Below are 23,400 nucleotides of genomic sequence, written 5' to 3' on the forward strand. Positions count from 1 at the left end.
ATGATCCGTCCACCCACAAGCAAGCCCTTTGGCCCTACTACACTGTGAAAGTTCACCCAGTGACTAAGAAGAAAACCTATGAGCTGTCTCCGTATCTGGACATTCTTCATTGTATCTTCCGTGAGACTCTCTTTCCTCGCATCGGGAATCTGGATATGGTCCACTCTTATCTCGTGGACATGCTTCTGTTCTGTCAGCATGAGAAGGACGCAAACACTGGAGAGAGCCTGGATATTTCTCATGTGATGTGGTCTGAAGTTCTCTCTGCCGTGTCTGAGTGCAAGTGCCCGATATATTGTCCATTCATCATGAGGCTCATTCAGAGGGCCTAGGCACAGATCTATCCCAGAGTGTTGCTAGAAACTGGAGACTTGGTTTCTCATGAGATCAAGCGTCTGAGGAAGAAGGACAACTGGGTCACCCCAGCGCCTCAAACAGGGGGTCCGTCTGCTGCTGCTACTGCCATGGGGACCGTGGGTGGGGCTGCCACTGATGATCACGAGGACTTTGGGCCCTCTAGTACAGAACCGTCATGGGCACAGAAGCTTAAATGCAAGATGAAGAAGCTTTTCTGCATGGAGTCTCATGGTCAGTACATGACTCATGTGGCGGAGAAGCATGCCAGGATGCGCCACAAGGAGCTCATGCGTCAGATGGGAGCGACAGTTGCCAGTGGTTCTGAGGGTCAGATCACTGAAGAGGAGGAATGGATTCATCAGCATTGCCCTTGGACCGACTCTGATGCCGAGCAGTTTTCGACCCACGATGAAGATGCAGACGATCACGCTGAGATGTGATGTTCGAGATCCTCATCTTCCCATCACCTGGAGTCGTAGCGTCACTCTTTTCCCTTTTTGGTGTCTTGCTGCCAAAGGGGGAGAGAGAGTAGGGATTTGTGTTGTTGTCGTGCTTTGAGTTTGTGTGTGTCATCTTGTGTTTTCTTGTGTGTTCTCTCGGTGTCTTTGTTTGGTTTGGTTTGGTGCCTGTGAGACCTAAGTTCTAGACATATGGTGTGAGACATATGCTCCCTATCGCTACCTTATTACTTATGTCTATTCAGTACTGTAGTTTATTATGAGTTGCATGCTTGTCCTGTTTTATACTATTCTCTCATATATCTTGTGCTTAGTATTGTTGGACTATAAAATATAGGGGGATTGTTGATCCGAATGTGTGTGTCTTGCTTTCCGAATGCGCCTCAAACTAGGTGAACACATTCTGGGGGAGCCCGTCTGTATTTTGTAGTTCTTAGTTTTCTTACATTTATTTCTTTTCCTTGCGCAAATCCCTAGTTGTCATCAATCCACCAAAAAGGGGGAGATTGTTACGGCATATCTCTCTCAAGGTAGTTTTGGTGATTGATGACAACATGTTTGCGGACTAATCATGTGCTTTGAATAGTTCACAGATTCACCCCTGGCACGAGACGTTTTCTTCCCTTCGGAGTGTCTTTCAAGACGGTGTAGCTCTTTCGTTTCTCTCTCGGTGGACTAGTTGCATAGAGGGCACCATTCTATCAAGAGGGGGTCCACTGGGGTATTGCATGGGTGGAATCAACACGTACACATCAGCTTCTCACCCTCCGAGCTTTTCCATTCCATTGAAGAGATCTCTCCACTTTTCTTTGTCATGTTTGGGTCCCAGCGGTAGTACCGCGCAACCCAGCCGTAGTACCGCTGAGGAGCCACAAGCGGCAGTACCGCTCCACAGCGGTAGTACCGCCCGGGACTCCACAGCAGTAGTACCGCTGGGGTGCCTGGCACCACTGCCTCGTCCTTAGCCTCTTTGGAGAGATCCTCTCTCTCTCTCTCTTCTGTGTCCCAGCGGTAGTACCGCACTACCAGCGGTAGTACGGCCGAAGGGTCACAAGCGGTAGTTCCGCTCCATAGCGGTAGTACAGCCCGTGACCCCGCTGCCGTAGTACCGCTGTGCTGTCTGGCTCCTACCACCTCGACTCGAGGGCTCTTTTTCTCGTGTCGGGTTTTGCGGCACTAGTTGCGGTTGTAGAGGCGGTAGTACCGTTTCAGGAGTGGTAGAACCGCCCCTACCATCACGGTAGTACCGCGTTGGGTCCTATTCCCTCCTTGTCTTCTCTGCGCGGCAGTGCCGCTGGCTGGTGCTGCAGTACCGCTGACCTAGCGGTAGTACCGCCCCCTCTTAGCAATAGTACCGCCCTGTGCGGGGCTGGTTAGTGGGGGGCAACGGTTGGATTGTTGCCCCCACTATAAAAGGGGGTCCCCTTCTTCCCTTTGACTTGCCTCTTCCCCCTCAAGCTCCATTTATTGCTCAAGCTCCATTAAATGCTCCAAGCTCCATTTTCGCCCGATCTATCTCTCTAGCCAATCAAACTTGTTGATTTGCTCGGGAGTGGTTGAGAAGGCCCCGATCTACACTTCCACCAAGGGATTTTCGATTCCCCCACTCATCCCTAGCGGATCTTGTTACTCTTGGGTGTTTGAGCACCCTAGACGGTTGAGGTCACCACGGAGCCATAGTCCATTGTGGTGAAGCTTCGTGATTTTGTTGGGAGCCTCCGATTAAGTTGTGGAGATTGCCCCAACCTTGTTTGTAAAGGTTCGGTCGCAACCTTCAAGGGCACCATTAGTGGAATCACGGCATCTCGCATTGTGTGAGGGCGTGAGGAGAATATGGTGGCCCTAGTGGCTTCTTGGGGAGCATTGTGCCTCCACACCGCTCTAACAGAGACGTACTTCCCTTCAAAGGGAAGGAACTTCGGTAACACATCCTCGTCTTCACCGGATCCACTCTTGGTTATCTCTTACCTTTACTTGTGCAAGATCTTTAGTGTTACTTCTCTTGCTTGCTTGTTTGCTTGTTGGTACTGCATCATATAGGTTGCTCACCTAGTTGCACATCTAGACAACCTACTTTGATGCAAAGTTTAATTTGATAAAGTTAAGTTAAAAATTGGTATTTGCCTATTCACCCCCCCTCTAGTCAACCATATCGATCCTTCCACTTCCGAGCTCGACCTATGCTCCACGACCCGGCCGGCTCCTGCTTCAACCACGATGCTGGTTCTTCATCGACCTCCACCACGTGCGCCAACAGCCGTCCATCTCCGGCCATGGTGACCACGGATCTCCGACCATGATGGGTACGTTTGTCTCCCCCCTCTCTCACCCTTCATGCCTGCCTCGGTGCCTAAATGTGTCGGTGTCATCTCTGCTCGTCATAGCTCCTTCACACGGTGCGCACGTCGATGGATCTGGCGCACGCGAGGCGGTGGATCTAGGTTGCGGGGTTAGGTGTAACAGCTCCAATTCCCTCCGATTACGTATGAATCTGCAGGGGTGCGCGTAGTTGCGAGCTGGATTCATTGATTTGGCGCATTTCACCTCTCTGTTAATTGACGAGTGGTGGAGCTATTAAGAGATGTTTTCTGTTCCAGACCTCACTGATATATTGGGACCTTGTTTAGTATTCACTGATGATCCTACCTTGTTTACAGTGTTGTTTTCTGTTGAGATATTACCCTGCTGCAGAAAATTCAGAGAAAGAAAGTTAAAATTCAGAGTAGAACTTCATGAATGTACTGCTCTCATAAATTCACTTTAAGATTGGTGTTCTAGGCCAAGTTATTTAGACAATTTGATGTTGTTCAGAATTTCTGAATGTACTCCGAACATGCAAGCTAATGTACCTCGAGCATATTGTTTTCATCAGACTAGTGTACCTTGAGCATGCAAAGTAAACACATGCTACTCCACTTATCTATTTGTACAGAAACTTTTGTTTAAATATACCGGGCAAATAAACCAAACTGTGCGAACACAGCCAGTTCTAAAACTTGTCTACTCCACTTGTCCGATTGTACTGAAACCTTTGTTTGCATGTTTCTAAAATACAGAGAAGAACACCCTGTGTTCTGGTAAAATATTTGTTGGCTATGATATGAAATTCCATGATGTGTGTGTTGTTTCAGTTTTTGTAGCTACAACAAAGTCCCGGTTTACTCTGTACTTGCTGCTGATGATTGTTGGCTAAATTTACAGTTGAAATAACAGTAGCCAAGGAATAGATACAAGACCTATTTACCGTATTTTGCATGGAATGTTCAAAATCAGTTATGTTGTGATTTCTAGTTATGTGAGTTAAATTTCATAAGATGGGAGTATCACAACATGCAACATGCATATAGTGAACATGGGAGTATCACAACCTGAATGTGCAGCTTATGTAGTTTCTGTATTTTTGTTAAAGCATGGAGTAGCTTCTATAGTTTTGTTAAAAATTATCTTAGTCTTGGGCTGATTTGAGTGCTACCAAGGGATGTATATTGAACTTCCCTTGCGGATTCAGAGCCTATAGGAGAATTCTACTGTGACAACAAATTAACTTGTCTTGAATTACTTCTTTTACTGGATGTTCAGAATGTTCAATTAACTGATTTGCACCTGTTAATGTTTGTTTTGTCAACTTCTTATGTTAACTTGTCTTGAATTACCCTTTTATAGTGTAGCAAGTCTGTACTCTTGAATTGAATCATTCCATGCTTAAATGATAAAAATGTCACATTTATAGGATTGTAAACCTGATGTGATTGGAGTAGTTTTTACTCGCTACTGATAGTTACTAGTATTCACTGATTTTGCCTCATTTTGCTTGTTTTACTCTTATTTATGCACACAGACTGCCTACAAGTTAATGTGCTGTTAGATTTGCCTTTATTTTGTCCCTAACAATTTTTTTTGATAACTTGCAGATGTTGTCCTTCATTCATGTTTCGTCGTGAGCTCCAGGACGAAGAAGTCGGGAGAAACATAGAGTTCTAGCTTATTGCAGCTAGTTATACTTCGATAGCTAGTTTTTTTTGTAGTTGTGTTACCTGATGTGAACTAGTTCTCATGTGAACCATGTTTAACTGTAATGTGCCAAGTTTGGCTCTGTTTGATTATATTCATGATGTGAACTATGTTTTCATGATATTTTGTTGTGCTTTGTTTGAAGCATCGTGTAAATATTGGTTATTTATTTATTGGATCTCTGAAATATGAGGAATATAATCCTGACAACTGGGACCTACTTATTAAAACCTGACAATTGGGACCCATTAGACTAGTGGACCCTTCTCTTGAAAAAAATAAAATCTAAAACTCTATAGCCCAAAAGCCCACGTCGTAGCAAAATAAAAGACTAAATTGTTGGGCTTGGCCCATGTAGCTGACCAAAATTACCAGGAAAACAAATAAAAATAGGCTGATTTATTGGGCTTGGCCAAATAATAAATGGGCTGATTTAATTGGCCCGGCCCATGTAGACACCTAATCGGACCGGGCTGAATCTTATCCATGTCAGCTTGCCACGCTGGATCCTACATGGCTTGGGGAGGCTTCTAGTGACCAAAATTTTGGTCGAAGAACCAACGACCTTTTACATATCACAGAGAAGGTCGTTAATTTCAGTTTACGACGACCTTCTGTTTTTGGTCAAAAAAAGGTCGCAAATGAAAAACATTGACCTTTCAGCGGCTAATAGTGAGGGTCACAAATTGACATAGTTCTTGTAGTGATCAATAATCTGCTCAATGCGGGGCAATGGGAAAGGGTCTTTAGGGAAAGCCTTATTGAGGTCTTTGAAATCGACACAAAGACGCCAGGACTTATCTTTCTTAGGCACCATGACCAAGTTGGCTAGCCAATCCGGGTGTTTGATTTCTTTGATGAACTCGTCCTCAAGTAGTTTAGCTAGCTCCTCCCCCACAGTTTGTCGTTTGGGTTCAGAAAATCACCGCAATGGTTGCTTGACTGATTATGTTGAGGTTGTGTTCGGCCAGTCTGCGTGGGATCCGATGGTGGCGGGCATGTCCAAAGGGTGCCAGGCGAAGATATCCCAGTTTTCTCGTAGGAACACGCGTAAGGTGGCGTCTACCGTCGGGTCCAATTGTGCTCCAATGGACGTTGTTTTATTAGGATCCGTCGGGTGCACTTGAAATTTAACTATTTCATCTGCTGGCTTGAAAGAGGTGGATTTAGATCTCTTGTCGAGAATCACATCATCCTTGTCCACCGTGGATCGTATGGTGGTTAGTTCCTCAGCCGCAAAGGATAGTGCCTCAAGATACAAGGATGAGGTTTTGTTTTCTGCACGGAGTGCTTTATCCGGATCACTCGTAACTGTGATAATTCCATTAGGCCCTAGCATTTTATGCTTCATGTACCTATAATGGGGTACGGCTTGGAAGCGTGAGAAAGTGTCCCGCCCTAGAAGGGCATGATATCCGCTATTGAAGGGAACAATGTGAAAGAGCAACTCTTCTAACCTATAATTTTCAGGCGTGCCGAATACTACATCAAGTTTAATTCTCGCCAAACATCATGCTTCTCGACTGGGGATGATACCTCAAAAAGTGGTATTGCTTTGCTCGAGGCGTGTTCTATCAACCTGCATTTTGTCGAGTGTGTCCTCGTAAATGAGGTTAAGCCCACTTCCGTCGTCCATGAGCACTTTGGTAAGTCGAAAGCCGTCCACAATGGGTTTTAGTACTAAAGTGGCGGGTGCTCGGATTGATCGGGCCCTTGGTTCATCGTCAGCGGTGAAGGTTATTACCGTGTCACTCCATGGGCTCACTACGATTACTTGGTGGACTTCGGTGAGTTCGCGAAGTGCCCTCTTACACCGATTATTTGAAGAGAAAGTCTCGAAGACCGTAAGGACGTTAAAATCGTCATCTTCCGGAGAGTGTTTCTCTGGAGTGGTGGTGGTCAGGATGGCCTCCCCACTTTTAGCTACCTACCGGACTACCCAAATGCTCGAAGGCTATGAGTTGAGTCTATGCTTGGCATCGCATGTATCAGACAGGGCTTGTCGAGGAGTTCGTCAAGAACGGACCTGTATCCCGCGAAGGGTTTGTTTTTCTTGCCGACGGGCTTTATGGTCGGATGCCTCGTGAGGGTGTATTCATCTTGCCAGGGCAGTACAATGCTTGAAGGCAGTAGGTTCCAACTGGATTTTCTGGGCCTTCCATGTGATTTCCATCGCATAGTACTTCTGTACTAAGTGTGATAATTCCATGAAACTCTGTATGCGACTGAAGTCGAGGGCATTCAGAATTCCCTTGTCGGTACAATTGTGATGAAAGACCGGAACTGCATCGTCGTCGCAACAATCTTTAATCTTATTTTTGACAAGTATGAACCTGGCCCAAAAGTGATGGACCATTTCCTGAGGTTGCTGCCATACATACATCAGGTCATATATGTCTGGTGGGCCTGAATTACTTGGAGAGTATTGATTGTGGTGGGTGGGTGGGCTAAAACTCGAATCCCGACCAAATATTGTATCCGGAGTTTGCAAAGCCTCCGAAGTCACCAGTTCAGGTCCGGGAAGATCCAAGTGCTCCTTGGACTCAATGTCCGACCCTGAGTTCAGGGGGCGCGGAGTCCCACCCAAAGTAAGGGTATCCGACTCAAGGGATTCGGAGGTCCAAACATAGCTGGTCTTTAGTTCAGGAGAAGAAGTGTCCGGCTCATTCCTCAACGACCGCTACCAGGTGAGTGATTGGCGGGAGATTGATTCCCCTCTGGTCAGGTTTAAGCCCGATCCGATCATTTGCCATTGAAAGCCCCTGGGCGGCGATGCGATCTAGCAGCTCGTGTAAGGACGAGGTGTCCGCCAGATCCATCTTTTTGGAGTATTTGAGACAGATGCAGGGGTGGTGCTTGGCGATCACAGGGGACACTTTCGGCTTGATGGCCATGCGGGAACCCACGGTGAAACCGCCGAGCTGGAGGACCTGTCCTGAAGTTAGGCTCCTTCCAGAAGTGATATCATCGTTGATGACAGGGCGAGCCATAGATCGCTTTTTGTGACTACACAGCGGAGCTCTCAATGAAAGCACCATTGTCGGTGTCAAAACCGGCAGATCTCGGGTAGGGGGGCCCAAGCTGTGAGTCTGAGGATCAATGGTAACAAGGGACAATAGGGACATAGTGTGTTGGAAATATTCCCTAGAGGCAATAATAAAATGGTTATTATTATATTTCTTTGTTCATGATAATTATCTATTGTTCATGCTATAATTGTGTTATCCGGAAATTGTAATACATGTGTGAATACATAGACCACAACACGTCCCTAGTGAGACTCTAGTTTACTAGCTCGTTGATCAAAAGATAGTCATGGTTTCCTGACTACGGACATTGGATGTCATTGATAATGGGATCACATCATTAGGAGAATGATGTGATGGACAAGACCCAATCCTAAGCATAGCTCAAAGATCGTGTAGTTCGTTTTCTATAGCTTTTCTGAATGTCAAGTATCATTTCCTTAGACCATGAGATTGTGCAACTCCCGGATACTGTAGGAGTGCTTTGGGTGTGCCAAACGTCACAACGTAACTGGGTGACTATAAAGGTACACTACGGGTATCTCCGAAAGTGTCTGTTGGGTTGGCACGAATCGAGACTGGGATTTGTCACTCCGTATGACGGAGAGGTATCTCTGGGCCCACTCGGTAATGCATCATCATAATGAGCTCAATGTGACCAAGTGGTTGATCAAAGGATCATGCATTACGGTACGAGTAAAGTGACTTGCCGGTAACGAGATTGAACGAGGTATTGGGATACCGACGATCGAGTCTCGGGCAAGTAACGTACCGATTGACAAAGGGAATTGTATACGGGATTGATCGAATCCTCGACATCGTGGTTCATCGAGGAGCATGTGGGAGCCAACATGGGTATCCAGATCCCGCTGTTGGTTATTGACCAGAGAGTCGTCTCGGTCATGTCTGCGTGTCTCCCGAACCCATAGAGTCTACACACTTAAGGTTCGGTGACGCTAGGGTTGTTGAGATATTAGTATATGGTAACCCGAAAGTTGTTCGGAGTCCCAGATGAGATCCCGGACATCACGAGGAGTTCCGGAATGGTCCGGAGGTGAAGATTTATATATAGGAAGTCAAGTTTCGGCCATCAGGAAAGTTTCGGGGGTAATCGGTATTGTACCGGGACCACCAGAAGGGTCCCGGGGGTCCACCGGGTGGGGCCACCTATCCCGGAGGGCCCCATGGGCTGAAGTGGGAGGGGAACCAGCCCCTAGTGGGCTGGTGCGCCCCCCTTGGGCCTCCCCCTGCGCCTAGGGTTGGAAACCCTAGGGGTGGGGCGCCCCACTTGGCTTGGGGGGCACTCCACCCCCCTTGGCCGCCGCCCCCCTTGGAGATTCAATCTCCTAGGGCCGGCGCCCCCCGCTAGGGGTCCTATATATAGTGGGGGGGAGGTAGGGCAGCCGCACCCTAGTCCCCGGCGCCTCCCTCTCCCTCCCGTGACACCTCTCCCTCTCCCTGAGCTTGGCGAAGCCCTGCCGAGATCACCGTTGCTTCCACCACCACGCCGTCGTGCTGCTGGATCTTCATCAACCTCTCCTTTCCCCTTGCTGGATCAAGTTGGAGGAAACGTCTTCCCAACCGTACATGTGTTGAACGCGGAGGTGTCGTCCGTTCGGCGCTAGGTCATCGGTGATTTGGATCACGACGAGTACGACTCCATCAACCCCGTTCTCTTGAATGCTTCCGAGCGCAATCTACAAGGGTATAGATTGATCTTGGTGATGCATAGAAAATTTTAAAATTCTGCTACGTTCCCTAACAGTGGTATCAGAGCTAGGTCTATGTGTAGTTTCTATGCACGAGTAGAACACAAAGTAGTTGTGGGCGTCGATATTGTCAATTTACTTGCCGTTACTAGTCTTATCTTGATTCGGCGGCATCGTGGGATGAAGCAGCCCGGACCGACCTTACACGTACGCTTACGTGAGACTGGTTCCACCGATTGACATGCACTAGTTGCATAAGGTGGCTGGCGGGTGTCTTTCTCTCCCACTTTAGTCGGATCGGATTCGATGAAAAGGGTCCTTATGAAGGGTAAATAGAAATTGGCATATCACGTTGTGGTTTTGGCGTAGGTAAGAAATGTTCTTGCTAGAAACCTGTAGCAGCCACATAAAAACTTGCAACAACAATTAGAGGACGTCTAACTTGTTTTTGCAGCATGTGTCGTGTGATGTGATATGGCCAAAAGGATGTGATGAATGATATATGTGATGTATGAGATTGATCATGTTCTCTTAATAGGAATCACAACTTGCATGTCGATGAGTATGACAACCGGCAGGAGCCATAGGAGTTGTCTTAATTTATTTATGACCTGTGTGTCAACATAAATGTCATGCAATTACTTTACTTTATTGCTAAACCGTTAGCCGTAGTAGTAGAAGTAATAGATGACGAGACAACTTCAAGAAGACACAATGATGGAGATCATGATGATGGAGATCATGGTGTCATGCCGGTGACAACGATGATCATGAAGCCCCGAAGATGGAGATCAAAAGGAGCAAATGATATTGGCCATATCATGTCACTTTTTGATTGCATGTGATGTTTATCATGTTTTACATCTTATTTGCTTAGAACGACGGTAGCTTAAATAAGATGATCCCTCGTAATAATTTCAAGAAAGTGTTCCCCCTAACTGTGCACCGTTGCGAAGGTTCGTTGTTTCGAAGCACCATGTGATGATCGGGTGTGATAGATTCTAACGTTCGAATACAACAGGTGTAAGCCAGATTTACACACGCAATACACTTAGGTTAACTTGACGAGCCTAGCATGTACAGACATGGCCTCGGAACACGGAAGACCGAAAGGTCGAGCATGAGTCGTATAGAAGATACGATCAACATGAAGATGTTCACCGATGTTCGCTATTCCGTCTCACGTGATGATCGGACACGGCCTAGTTGACTCGGATCATGTTTCACTTAGATGACTAGAGGGATGTCTATCTAAGTGGGAGTTCATTGAGTAATTTGATTAGATGAACTTAATTATCATGAACTTAGTCTAAAATCTTTACACTATATCTTGTAGATCAAATGGCCCACGCTAATGTTGCCCTCAACTTCAACGCGTTCCTAGAGAAAACCAAGCTGAAAGACGATGGCAACAACTATATGGACTGGGTCCGGAACCTGAGGATCATCCTCATAGCTGCCAAGAAAGATTATGTCCTAGAAGCACCGCTAGGTGACGCACCCATCCCAGAGAACCAAGACGTTATGAACGATTGGCAGTCATGTGCTGATGATTACTCCCTCGTTCAGTGCGGCATGCTTTACAACTTAGAACCGGGGCTCGAAAGCGTTTTGAGAGACATGGAGCATATGAGATGTTCGAAGAGCTGAAAATGGTTTTCCAAGCTCATGTCCGGTCGAGAGATATGAAGTCTCCGACAAGTTCTTCAGCTGTAAGATGGAGGAAAATAGTTCTGTCAGTGAGCACATACTCAAAATGTCTGGGTTGCATAACCGCTTGACTCAGCTGGGAGTTAATCTCCCGGATGACGTGGTCATTGACAGAATCCTTCAGTCGCTTCCACCGAGCTACAAGAGCTTTGTGATGAACTTCAATATGCAGGGGATGGAAAAGACCATTCCCGAGGTATAGTCAATGCTGAAATCAGCATAGGTGGAAATCAAAAAGGAAAGTGTTGATGGTGAATAAAACCACTAAGTTCAAGAAAGGCAAGGGTAAGAAGAACTTCAAGAAGGACGGCAAGGGAGTTGCCGCGCCCGGTAAGCAAGCTGCCGGGAAGAAGCCAAAGAATGGACCCAAGCCCGAGACTGAGTGTTTTTATTGCAAGGGAAGTGGTCACTGGAAGCGGAACTGCCCGAAATACTTAGCGGACAAGAAGGCCGGCAACACTAAAGGTATATGTGATATACATGTAATTGATGTGTACCTTACCAGTACTCGTAGTAGCTCCTGGGTATTTGATACCGGTGCGGTTGCTCACATTTGTAACTCAAAGTAGGAGCTGCGGAATAAGCGGAGACTGGCGAAGGACGAGGTGACGATGCACGTCGGGAATGGTTCCAAGGTTGATGTGATCGTCGTCGGCACGCTGCCTCTACATTTACCTACGGGATTAGTTTTAAACCTGAATAATTGTTATTTAGTGCCAGCTTTGAGCATGAACATTGTATCAGGATCTCGTTTAATTCGAGATGGCTACTCATTTAAATCCGAGAATAATGGTTGTTCCCTTTATATGAGAGATATGTTTTATGGTCATGCTCCGCTGGTGAATGGTTTATTCTTAATGAATCTCGAGCTTAATGTTACACATATTCATAGTGTGAATACCAAAAGATGTAAGGTTGAAAATGATAGTCCCACATACTTGTGGCACTGCTGCCTTGGTCACATAGGTGTCAAACGCATGAAGAAGCTCCATGCCGATGGACTTTTGGAGTCTCTTGATTACGAATCATTTGACACGTGTGAACCATGCCTCATGGGTAAAATGACCAAGACTCCGTTCTCTGGAACAATGGAGCGAGCAACCAACTTATTGGAAATCATACATACTGATGTGTGCGGTCCAATGAGCATTGAGGCTCGTGGTGGCTATCGTTATGTTCTCACCCTCACTGATGACTTGAGTAGATATGGGTATGTCTACTTAATGAAACACAAGTCTGAGACCTTTGAAAAGTTCAAGGAATTTCAGAGTGAGGTTGAAAATCAACATGACAGAAAAATCAAGTTCTTGCGATCAGATCGTGGGGGAGAATACTTGAGTCACGAATTTGGCACACACTTAAGGAAATGTGGAATAGTTTCACAACTCACGCTGCCTGGAACACCTCAGCGTAATGGTGTGTCCGAACATCGTAATCGCACTCTATTGGATATGCTGTGATCTATGATGTCTCTTACCGATTTACCGTTGTCATTTTGGGGCTATGCTTTAGAGACTGCCGCATTCACTTTAAATAGGGCTCCGTCGAAATCCGTTGGGACGACACCGTATGAATTATGGTTTGGGAAGAAACCTAACCTGTCATTTCTAAAAGTTTGGGGATGCGATGCTTATGTCAAGAAACTTCAACCTGAAAAGCTCGAACCCAAATCGGAAAAATGCGTCTTCATAGGATACCCTAAAGAAACTATTGGGTATACCTTCTACCTCAGATCCGAAGGCAAGATCTTTGTTGCCAAGAATGGATCCTTTCTAGAGAAAGAGTTTCTCTCGAAAGAAATAAGTGGGAGGAAAGTTCTGGAACTCGATGAAGTATTACCTCTTGAACCGGTAAGTGGCGCAGCTCAAGAAAATGTTCCTGAGGTGCCTGCACCGACTAGAGAGGAAGTTAATGATGATGATCATGAAACTTCAGATCAAGTTGCTACTGAACTTCGTAGGTCCACAAGGACACGTTCCGCACCAGAGTGGTACGGCAACCCTGTCCTGGAAATCATGTTGTTAGACAACGGTGAACCTTCGAACTATGAGGAAGCGATGGCGGGCCCAGATTCCGACAAATGGCTGGAAGCCATGAAATCTGAGATAGGATCCATGTATGAAAATGAAGTATGGACTTTGACTGACTTGCCCAATGATCAGCGAGCCATAGAAAATAAATGGATCTTTAAGAAGAAGACAGACGCGGATGGTAATGTAACCATCTATAAAGCTCGGCTTGTCGCTAAGGGTTATCGACAAGTTCAAGGGGTTGACTACGACGAGACTTTCTCACCTGTAGCGAAGCTGAAGTTCGTCTGAACCATGTTAGCAATTTCTGCATTCTATGATTATGAGATATGGCAAATGGACGTCAAAAACGGCATTCCTTAATGGTTTCCTTAAGGAAGAATTGTATATGATGCAACCGGAAGGTTTTGTCGATCCTAAGAATGCTGACAAGGTGTGCAAGCTCCAACCCTCAATCTATGGGCTGGTGCAAGCATCTCGGAGTTGGAACATTCGTTTTGATGAGATGATCAAAGAGTTTGGGTTTACGCAAACTTATGGAGAAGCCTGCATTTACAAGAAAGTGAGTGGGAGCTCTGTAGCATTTCTCATATTGTATGTGGATGACATACTGTTGATGGGAAATGATATAGAATTCTTGGAAAGCATAAAGGCCTACTTGAACAAGTGTTTTTCAATGAAGGATCTTGGAGAAGCTGCTTACATATTAGGCATCAAGATCTATAGAGATAGATCGAGACGCCTCATTGGTCTTTCACAGAGTACGTACCTTGACAAGATATTGAAGAAGTTCAATATGGATCAGTCAAAGAAGGGGTTCTTGCCTGTATTGCAAGGTACGAGATTGAGCGCGGCTCAATGCCTGACCACGGCAGAAGATAGAGAAAAGATGAGTGTCGTCCCCTATGCCTCGGCCATAGGGTCTATCATGTATGCTATGATGTGTACCAGACCTGATGTAAACCTTGCTGTAAGTTTGGTAGGAAGGTACCAAAGTAATCCCGGCATGGAACACTGGACAGCGGTCAAGAATATCCTGAAGTACCTGAAGAGGACTAAGGATATGTTTCTCGTTTATGGAGGTGACGAAGAGCTCGTCGTAAAGGGTTACGTCGATGCTAGCTTCGACACAGATCTGGATGACTCTAAGTCACAAACCGGATACGTGTATAGTTTGAATGGTGGGGCAGTAAGCTGGTGCAGTTGCAAGCAAACCGTTGTGGCGGGATCTACATGTGAAGCGGAGTACATGGCAGCCTCGGAGGCAGCACAAGAGGCAATCTGGGTGAAGGAGTTCATTACCGACCTAGGAGTCATACCCAATGCGTCGGGCCCGATGACTCTCTTCTCTCACAACGCTGGAGCTATTGCCCTTGCCAAGGAGCCCAGGTTTCACAGGAAGACCAGCCATATCAAGCGTCGCTTCAACTCCATTTGTGAAAGTGTTGAAAATGGGGACATAGATATTTGTAAAGTACATACGGACCTGAATGTGGCAGATCCGTTGACTAAACCTCTCCCTAGAGCAAAACATGATCAACACCAGAACTGCATGGGTGTTCGATCATCACAATGTAACTAGACTATTGACTCTAGTGCAAGTGGGAGACTGTTGGAAATATGCCCTAGAGGCAATAATAAAATGGTTATTATTATATTTCTTTGTTCATGATAATTGTCTATTGTTCATGCTATAATTGTGTTATCCGGAAATCGTAATACATGTGTGAATACATAGACCACAACACGTCCCTAGTGAGCCTCTAGTTTACTAGCTCGTTGATCAAAAGATAGTCATGGTTTCCTGACTATGGACATTGGATGTCATTGATAACGGGATCACATCATTAGGAGAATGATGTGATGGACAAGACCCAATCCTAAGCATAGCTCAAAGATCGTGTAGTTTGTTTGCTATAGCTTTTCCGAATGTCAAGTATCATGTCCTTAGACCATGAGATTTTGCAACTCTCGGATACTATAGGAGTGCTTTGGGTGTGCCAAATGTCACAACGTAACTGGGTGACTATAAAGGTACACTACGGGTATCTCCGAAAGTGTCTGTTGGGTTGGCACGAATCGAGACTGGGATTTGTCACTCCGTATGACGGAGAGGTATCTCTGGGCCCACTCGGTAATGCATCATCATAATGAGCTCAATGTGACCAAGTGGTTGATCACGGGATCATGCATTACGGTACGAGTAAAGTGACTTGCTGGTAACGAGATTGAACGAGGTATTGGGATACCGACGATCGAGTCTCGGGCAAGTAACGTACCGATTGACAAAGGGAATTGTATACGGGATTGATCGAATCCTCGACATCGTGGTTCATCCGATGAGATCATCGAGGAGCATGTGGGAGCCAACATGGGTATCCAGATCCCGCTGTTGGTTATTGACCGGAGAGTCGTCTCGGTCATGTCTGTGTGTCTCCCGAACCCATAGGGTCTACACACTCAAGGTTCGGTGACGCTAGGGTTGTTGAGATATTAGTATACGGTAACCCAAAAGTTGTTCGGAGTCCCGAATGAGATCCCGGACGTCATGAGGAGTTCCGGAATGGTCCGGAGGTGAAGATTTATATATAGGAAGTCAAGTTTCGGCCGTCGGGAAAGTTTCGGGGGTAATCGGTATTGTACCGGGACCACCGGAAGGGTCCTGGGGGGCCACCGGGTGGGGCCACCTATCCCGGAGGGCCCCATGGGCTGAAGTGGGAGGGGAACCAGCCCCTAGTGGGCTGGTGTGCCCCCCTTGGGCCTCCCCCTGCGCCTAGGGTTGGAAACCCTAGGGGTGGGGGCGCCCCACTTGGCTTAGGGGGCACTCCACCCCCCTTGGCCGCCGCCCCCCGTTGGAGATTCAATCTCCTAGGGCTAGAGCCCCCCCCCCCTAGGGGTCCTATATATAGTGGGGGGAGGGAGGGCAGTCGCACCCTAGTCCCTGGCGCCTCCCTCTCCCTCCCGTGACACCTCTCCCTCTCCCTGAGCTTGGCGAAGCCCTGCCGAGATCACCGTTGCTTCCACCACCACGCCGTCGTGCTGCTGGATCTTCATCAACCTCTCCTTTCCCCTTGCTGGATCAAGTTGGAGGAGACGTCTTCCCAACTATACGTGTGTTGAACGCGGAGGTGCCGTCCGTTCGGCGCTAGGTCATCGGTGATTTGGATCATGATGAGTACGACTCCATCAACCCCGTTCTCTTGAACGTTTCCGCGCGCAATCTACAAGGGTATGTAGATGCACTCCTCTCTCCCTCATTGCTAGATGACTCCATAGATTGATCTTGGTGATGCGTAGAAAATTTTAAAATTCTGCTACGTTCCCCAACACAGTGTTTACCCAGGTTCGGGCCCTCTCAAAGGAGGTAAAACACTACGTCCTGCTTGATTGTATTCGATGAGTATCGGGGTTACAAGAGTTGATCTACCTCGAGATTGTAATGACTAAACCCTAGCCATCTAGCCTATGATTATTCTGATGCTCTCTGCGGACTAAACCCTCCAGTTTATATACACACCGAAGGGGCCTAGGGTTGTACCAAGTCGGTTTGCAGAGGAAAGAAGTATTACACACGGACACCAAACTTGTCGATCTACGCACATAGGAGTCCTACCCGTACACGGGAGGTGGTCTTCTGCTTCGTCTTCATGACCCATCAGTCCAGCCCATATCAAATAGACCGAACACCCGAGGACCCCCTAATATAGGACTCCCTCACCTACGCATCAAAACCACAATGGTGTTTCGTCAAGTTTGCTGTTTTAACCTTCTTCAAGGACCGGCCGCAGTCAAATTCGATTCAACTAAAGTAGGAGAAACGGACACCCGCCAGCCACCCTTATGCAAAACTAGTTGCATGTCTATCAATGGAACCGGTCTCATCTGCATGGACATGTAAGGTTGGTCCGGGCCGCTTCATCCTAGAATACCGCCGAATCAAAATAAGACGTTGATGGTAAGCAGTATGACTATCACCGCCCACAACTCTTTGTGTTCTACTCATGCATATCATCTACGCATAGACCTGGCTCGGAAACCACTGTTGGGAAACCTAGCATGGAAAAGAAAAAAATTCTACGCACATGCAATGATCTATCCATGGAGACAAGGTTGTCAGAATCGCGATTCTGTTATACGATTCTACGACTTTACGATCCAAACTAACCCCTATGATTCTACGATTTTAGTTCATAGAATCTACGTTTCTACGATCCTGATAGTGAAGATCCTACGATTTGCGATCCTACCATCGGAGCTCCGATCCGATTCAAAATCACGATTCTGACAACCTTGCATGGAGATGCATAACAACGAGGGGGAGAGTGTGTCTACGTACCGTCGTAGACCTAAAGCGGAAGCGTTTGACAACACAGATGATGTAGTCGAACTTCTTCAGCTCCGACCGATAAAGTACCGAACGTACGGCACCTCCGAGTTCTACACACGTTCAGCTCAGTGACGTCCTTCCCCTTCTTGATCCAGCAAGGTGTCGAGGTAGTAGATGAGTTCTGTCAGCACGACGGCGTGATGACGGTGATGGTGAAGTGATCTGCGCAGGGCCTCGCCTAAGCACCGCGAGAATATGACCGGGGGTGTAAACTGTGGAGGGGGGCGCCGCACACGGCTAACAATGATGTTCTATTGTCTAGGCGCCCCCTCCCCCTCATATATATATATAGGTGGGAGGGGAGGAGAGGCATCCATGGGGCGCCCCAAGTAGGATCCGAATCCTACTTGGGGTTTCCCAAGTGGCGCCCCCTTCCTTATTTTACCGAAGAGGAAAGGGAAGGGAGAAGAGAGAAAGGAAGGGAGGGGGGCGAACCCCCCTTTTCCTTCTCCAATTCGGACAACTTCCATAGGGGGGGCACCCCTTGTGGGCTGGTGTGCTCCTCTTTCATGGCCCATATATTCCCCCGGGGGGTTCCGGTAACCCCCGGTACTCCGATAAATACCCGATACATTTTGAAACACTTCCGGTGTCCGAATATCATTGTCCTATATATCAATCTTTACCTCTCGACCATTTCAAGACTCCTCGTCATGTCTGTGATCTCATCCAGGACTCCCAATAACATTCGGTCACCAAATCACATAACTCATATAATACAATATCGTCATCAAACGTTAAGCGTGCGGACCCTACGAGTTCGAGAACTATGTAGACATGACCGAGACACTTCTCCGGTCAATAACCAATAGTGGAACCTAGATGCTCGTATTGGTTCCTACATATTTTATGAAGATCTTTATTGGTCGAACCGTTATGACAACATACGTTATTCCCTTTGTCTATCGGTATGTTACTTGCCCGAGATTCGATCATCGGTATCTACATACCTAGTTCAATCTCGTTACCGGAAAGTCTCTTTACTCGTTCCGTAATACATCATCCTGCAACTAACTTATTAGTCACTTTTCTTGCAAGGCTTCTTATGATGTGTATTACCGAGAGGGCCCAGAGATACCTCTCCGATACTCGGAGTGACAAATCCTAATCTCGATCTATACCAACCCAACAAACACCTTCGGAGATACTTGTAGAGCATCTTTATAATCACCCAGTTACGTTGTGACGTTTGATAGCACACAAGGTATTCCTCCGGTATCCGGGAGTTGCATAATCTCATAGTCGAAGGAATATGTATTTGACATGAAGAACGCAATAGCAATAAAACTGAACGATCAATATGCTAAGCTAACGGATGGGTCTTGTCCATCACATCATTATCCTAATGATGTGATCCCGTTTATCAACTGACAACTCATGTCCATGGTTAGGAAACCTTAACCATCTTTGATCAACGAGCTAGTCAAGTAGAGGCTCACTAGGGACACAGTGTTTGTCTATGTATTCACACATGTATTAAGGTTTCCGATCAATACAATTCTAGCATGAATGATAAACATTTATCATGAATAAGGAATATATAAATAATAACTTTATTATTGCCTCTGGGGCATATTTCCTTCAGTTTCAACAGGGAAAACTGGTTTAAACTGGGGAGCACGTATAAGCAGCGACCGATAAACTTTTGATGTAGACCAGAAGATGCTGAGAACAAAACACCAGAGAAGGTTGTATGACGCACTAGGTCAGGCCAAGACGGGAGCACAACTCTCACACACTTCCTAATGAGGTCGATGATGACCAACCTTTGCCGGTTAGAATTGGAGCCGGAGGGACAAGGTTTAGTGTTGTCGAAGTTATGAAGTATGGCCGCAGGGACTCAGTAATTGGCATTGGTCGATATGGTGGTGTTCTACGAGTAGCAGATCTCAAGCTCAGGGGATGACACCTCTAGTTTTGATCTTTATTGATTCTACCTGGCAATGACAGTGTTTAAGTGTCGTTCCTTGTTAAAAAACCATTACTTGGATATTGCTTAGACTTGCTCTCTGGATAGAAAACCATGATCTGATTTTAGTGGTTGAATCAAACAATGGTTGTGCTTGTGACTCGTTCCCTTTCGGGATGCTTCGCTTGTGGAGAACTTTCTTCTAGGTGTTGCCAACCATATTGGTTGATGTTGATGTTTTCATGATGCATCTCATTGGCCAGTTGGGCATGCCTTCTAGGGATTCAATTGGGCATGCCATCATCATCCTCTATTTTTGTTTTATTTAACAATTTGTTTGTGTGCATTCTTGATGTCTCACCTAGCTTTTGACATTGAATTGTTGCAGAATCCGGTTGTACTAAGTATCAATTTGTAATTAATACATTATCTTTTGCCGAAAAGATATAACAGTTGAGCATTCTCCTAACATTTTCTGTTTGGTTGGACCCTCTCTTCTGAAATATACAACGTTGAAAATATGTGGTGCATTCTCCTGCTCCAAATTTACACTCATGGTCTACCCTTGTTGTGTTACCAGTCTGTTGCTGATTCACTGAAACTATATCGGCATTACATCAAAAAACAAGCACAATTATTATTTATTTTGGAATGAACAATTAACAAATATGATAATTGTGGTCAACCTTTGCCGAACACTGACTGTAAGCCGAGTGCCTTTCCACATGTATGCCAAGTATCGGTCGTACGCCGGGAGCTTTTTGTGCACTCAATCGGTTTGTATGGTAGCCGAGTACCTATTTTTTGCCATGTATTTTTTCGGTCACTACTCAACTTAGGTGGACGTGAACCGAGAACCCATGTTTTGACACTCTGCTTATAATAAGATACAAGGCAGCGTGTGATTTTCCTGTAGTGGATATCACTAAAATGCCACTGTCAAAATGCTAACCAGCAACTTGACAAAAGGAAATCGTTGGCACAACAAAAATACTTCTCTTCCTTTTTTTGTGAGAAACTTCAATCTATTCATTTTCAATCATGGTTGTACAATAAACACTAAAAATAATAAAAATTACGTTCAGATCCGTAGTTCACCTAGCGATGACTACAAGCACCGAAGCAAGCCGAAGGCGCGCCGCTGTCATCATTCTTCCCTTGTGGAGCCGGACAAAACTTGGTGTAGTACACAGTCGGGAAGTCGCCGTGCTAAGGCCCCATAGAACAAACGCAACAGAACATCAACCGCTACCGATAGAGAGTAGTGTAGATCAAAAGGATCCAATCTGAAGACACTCGAACGTAGACGAATGACGACCAGATCCAGGCAAATCCACCAAAGACAGATCCGCCTGAGACACATCTCCACACGCCCACCAACGATACTAGATGCACCATCGAAATAGGGGCTAGGCGGGGAGAACCTTATTCCATTTTCAGGGGCCGTCGTTGTCTCGCTTTCCTGAACAGGACACAAACCCTAACAAAACTCGAAGAAAGATGTAAAAACGGAGCCTTTCCACCCGCAAGGGCCGGGATCCACTACGTTTCCATGGCCCTAAGGCCACCGGAGGCGAGGCAGACCGATGCCGACGCCGATGGGAGGCAGAGAAACCCTAGCTTTGGGAAGGAGGCAGCTGCTTCTCGTCCTGACACAGTACACATACTTTTTGAGTAAGACTCTCGTTACAAAGGTATAGCACGTTACTTTTATGAGACTAAACTATCAATATGAAATCAAAGACTTTGATTTGCTGAGCCTAGCTACTAGTAAAACTAATTGACACCCTGGTATATTTTTGTGAGCAAGACACTCACTAGCAAGTTACTATGTATGCACTAAACTACCAATATGAATTGATGACTTCGATTTGGCGAGCCTACTTGTCTTCTCCAACAGTTCAACTAAGGCCAGTGGACATGTTGCTTTTAGCTTCACATACCCTTGGCTTGTCATCATGTCATCCATTCCCCGTGTATCCAAAGTGGCAATAAACCGAATGCATGCATCATTCAACCTGCCGCAATGATGCCAATCAGCAAAAGCCAACGTAGTCACCACCGTCTTTGCATCGATGTTCTTACAAAGGATGTTTTCACATATAATCTTGAGCCTATCCATGGCATACCGATCCGCCGCGACAAGCAAATGGCCGACAATATCTCTATAGTCATCACGTCCAAGATCATCCATGGCAGGCAGTGAATCGGTGTATATAAAATGAAGCAGGGCCTCAAACACAACGGGCTGCATGTCATTGATGGCAATACGACTCATGTCCTTCTCTCTCATCGCGCCATACAGCTCTGCTTTGAACACCGGCGATCGCATGGCGAGCACCAGCTTGTGGGCGGGAAAGGCCTCTTCTTGGACCTTGAAAATGACGTCGGTCCCCTCTTTCCCCTGCAATAGCTTCCCAAGATGATCCGTGATGTCTGACGGCGGGGCTTCCTGGACAAACGATTTCTCATCCTCGACAATTGTGACGACGCACTCAATGGTGAGGCGATCGTCTAGGAGGTAAGGCGACGCCTCCAGCTCGCTCCTTTTCTTGAACACCCAATTGCCGTAGCAGCTGTTACCGCCGGAACCGAATTCGTTTGTCATTGTCATCGTATGCGGCGGCGAGGATCCGGTGACGTCCACCAGACTGAACTTGAAGGACGCCGTTACCCTAGCGTCCTTGTGGTCGCTACATAAATCGAGGAACACCCCCATGTAGTCTCTATAATAATCGAGGTCGCAGACACCCCAGGGGTAGACCTGAATTTGCCAGTCGTAGCCTCCGACGGAGAACCCGGCCGACGTTGCGCAGCCGCCGTATAGTAGCGACGGGTGCAGGCTGTACCCTGCGATCTCGAACACGTGAGAGCCTTGCTGCACCCCCACCGTGTTCGCGGCGTGGCGCGTGGCCGCGGTGTTTGTGCTTCCCATCGCCGCGCGCTGCCCTTGTCCCGCTCTCGCTCACGGGGTTGGGGCTGGAGTTGTTTCGGGTAAGATCGACGTACGAAGTGGAAGTGGCCATTTTATATGGAAGGTAACGGGGCCGCTGGCCGGGTTTGGACCTGGACTACTCGGACTCGGAGGGCCAAGATAACCTTCCTTTTCGACTCTGGGGCGGATTTTGTCGATCCTCGTGTCGTTTTCCTCAGATTCTGTCTACAGGTTTATACATGGCTCCCTCTGCTCCAGACCATCGAGGCTGCATCTCTCTCGGTGCTGACTGCCACCCGCATCATGTATGCCGGCCGCAACGTGTACTTCCCTACCACCGCTTCCGGGTAATATTTTGGCATCCACACTTGAAACTCTACATCCTTCCTCCTCACTTAAGTTTGCCGTCCTATAATTAATTGATCTTCGGTAGAAGCAAGCGGCAGGCTCCCCGACGGGATTGAACAAAAGCTATCAGCTGTTATGCCTAGCTAGCCCAACAGAGAATAAATTGCAGAACTCGGCTAAGTTAATCGTGCGCGTGGCTTATACTTTTATCGTCGACGAGTGGTTCTGCTGAGTATATATCGTGTTCATTTCATACGTTTGGCATTGTCAAAGCTGGGAGGCACGACGGTGGGGACATGCCAAGTGGCGTTGCCGCGTTGGAAGCACACATGGTGACTTCCGTTTGTGGCACTCTACTAGTGACGGACCTCAAGCAGTCAAGCTTGGAGGCAAGGTTTTGGCTTTCAGTTTCAGAAAAATTTCAGCACCAAACGAAATCACCGAAATTCGATGATTTCAGCCAAAAAGGCGAAATATTCACTTGAATTCAACTAAATATTTTTAAAAATTTAAAAAAAAA

The 23,400-nt window shown here is 46.6% G+C and overlaps 1 protein-coding gene across 1 annotated transcript; it reads right to left on the reverse strand.

Annotated features, from left to right (window-relative positions):
* Positions 1–21,425: 21,425 nt before the first annotated feature.
* On the reverse strand, positions 21,426–22,532 carry LOC119358088 (BTB/POZ and MATH domain-containing protein 2-like). The gene has a single exon (XM_037624795.1). It carries the CDS (start codon positions 22,530–22,532, stop codon positions 21,426–21,428), a length of 1,107 nt encoding a protein of 368 aa, XP_037480692.1.
* Positions 22,533–23,400: the final 868 nt, after the last annotated feature.

The sequence above is a fragment of the Triticum dicoccoides genome, chromosome 2A, assembly GCF_002162155.2.
Source record: "Triticum dicoccoides isolate Atlit2015 ecotype Zavitan chromosome 2A, WEW_v2.0, whole genome shotgun sequence".
Classification (NCBI taxonomy): domain Eukaryota; kingdom Viridiplantae; phylum Streptophyta; class Magnoliopsida; order Poales; family Poaceae; genus Triticum; species Triticum dicoccoides.

Coding starts and splice junctions, on each gene's coding strand:
- LOC119358088 (XM_037624795.1), bottom strand. CDS start 22,532: ATGGGAAGCACAAACACCGCGGCCACGCGCCACGCCGCGAACACGGTG.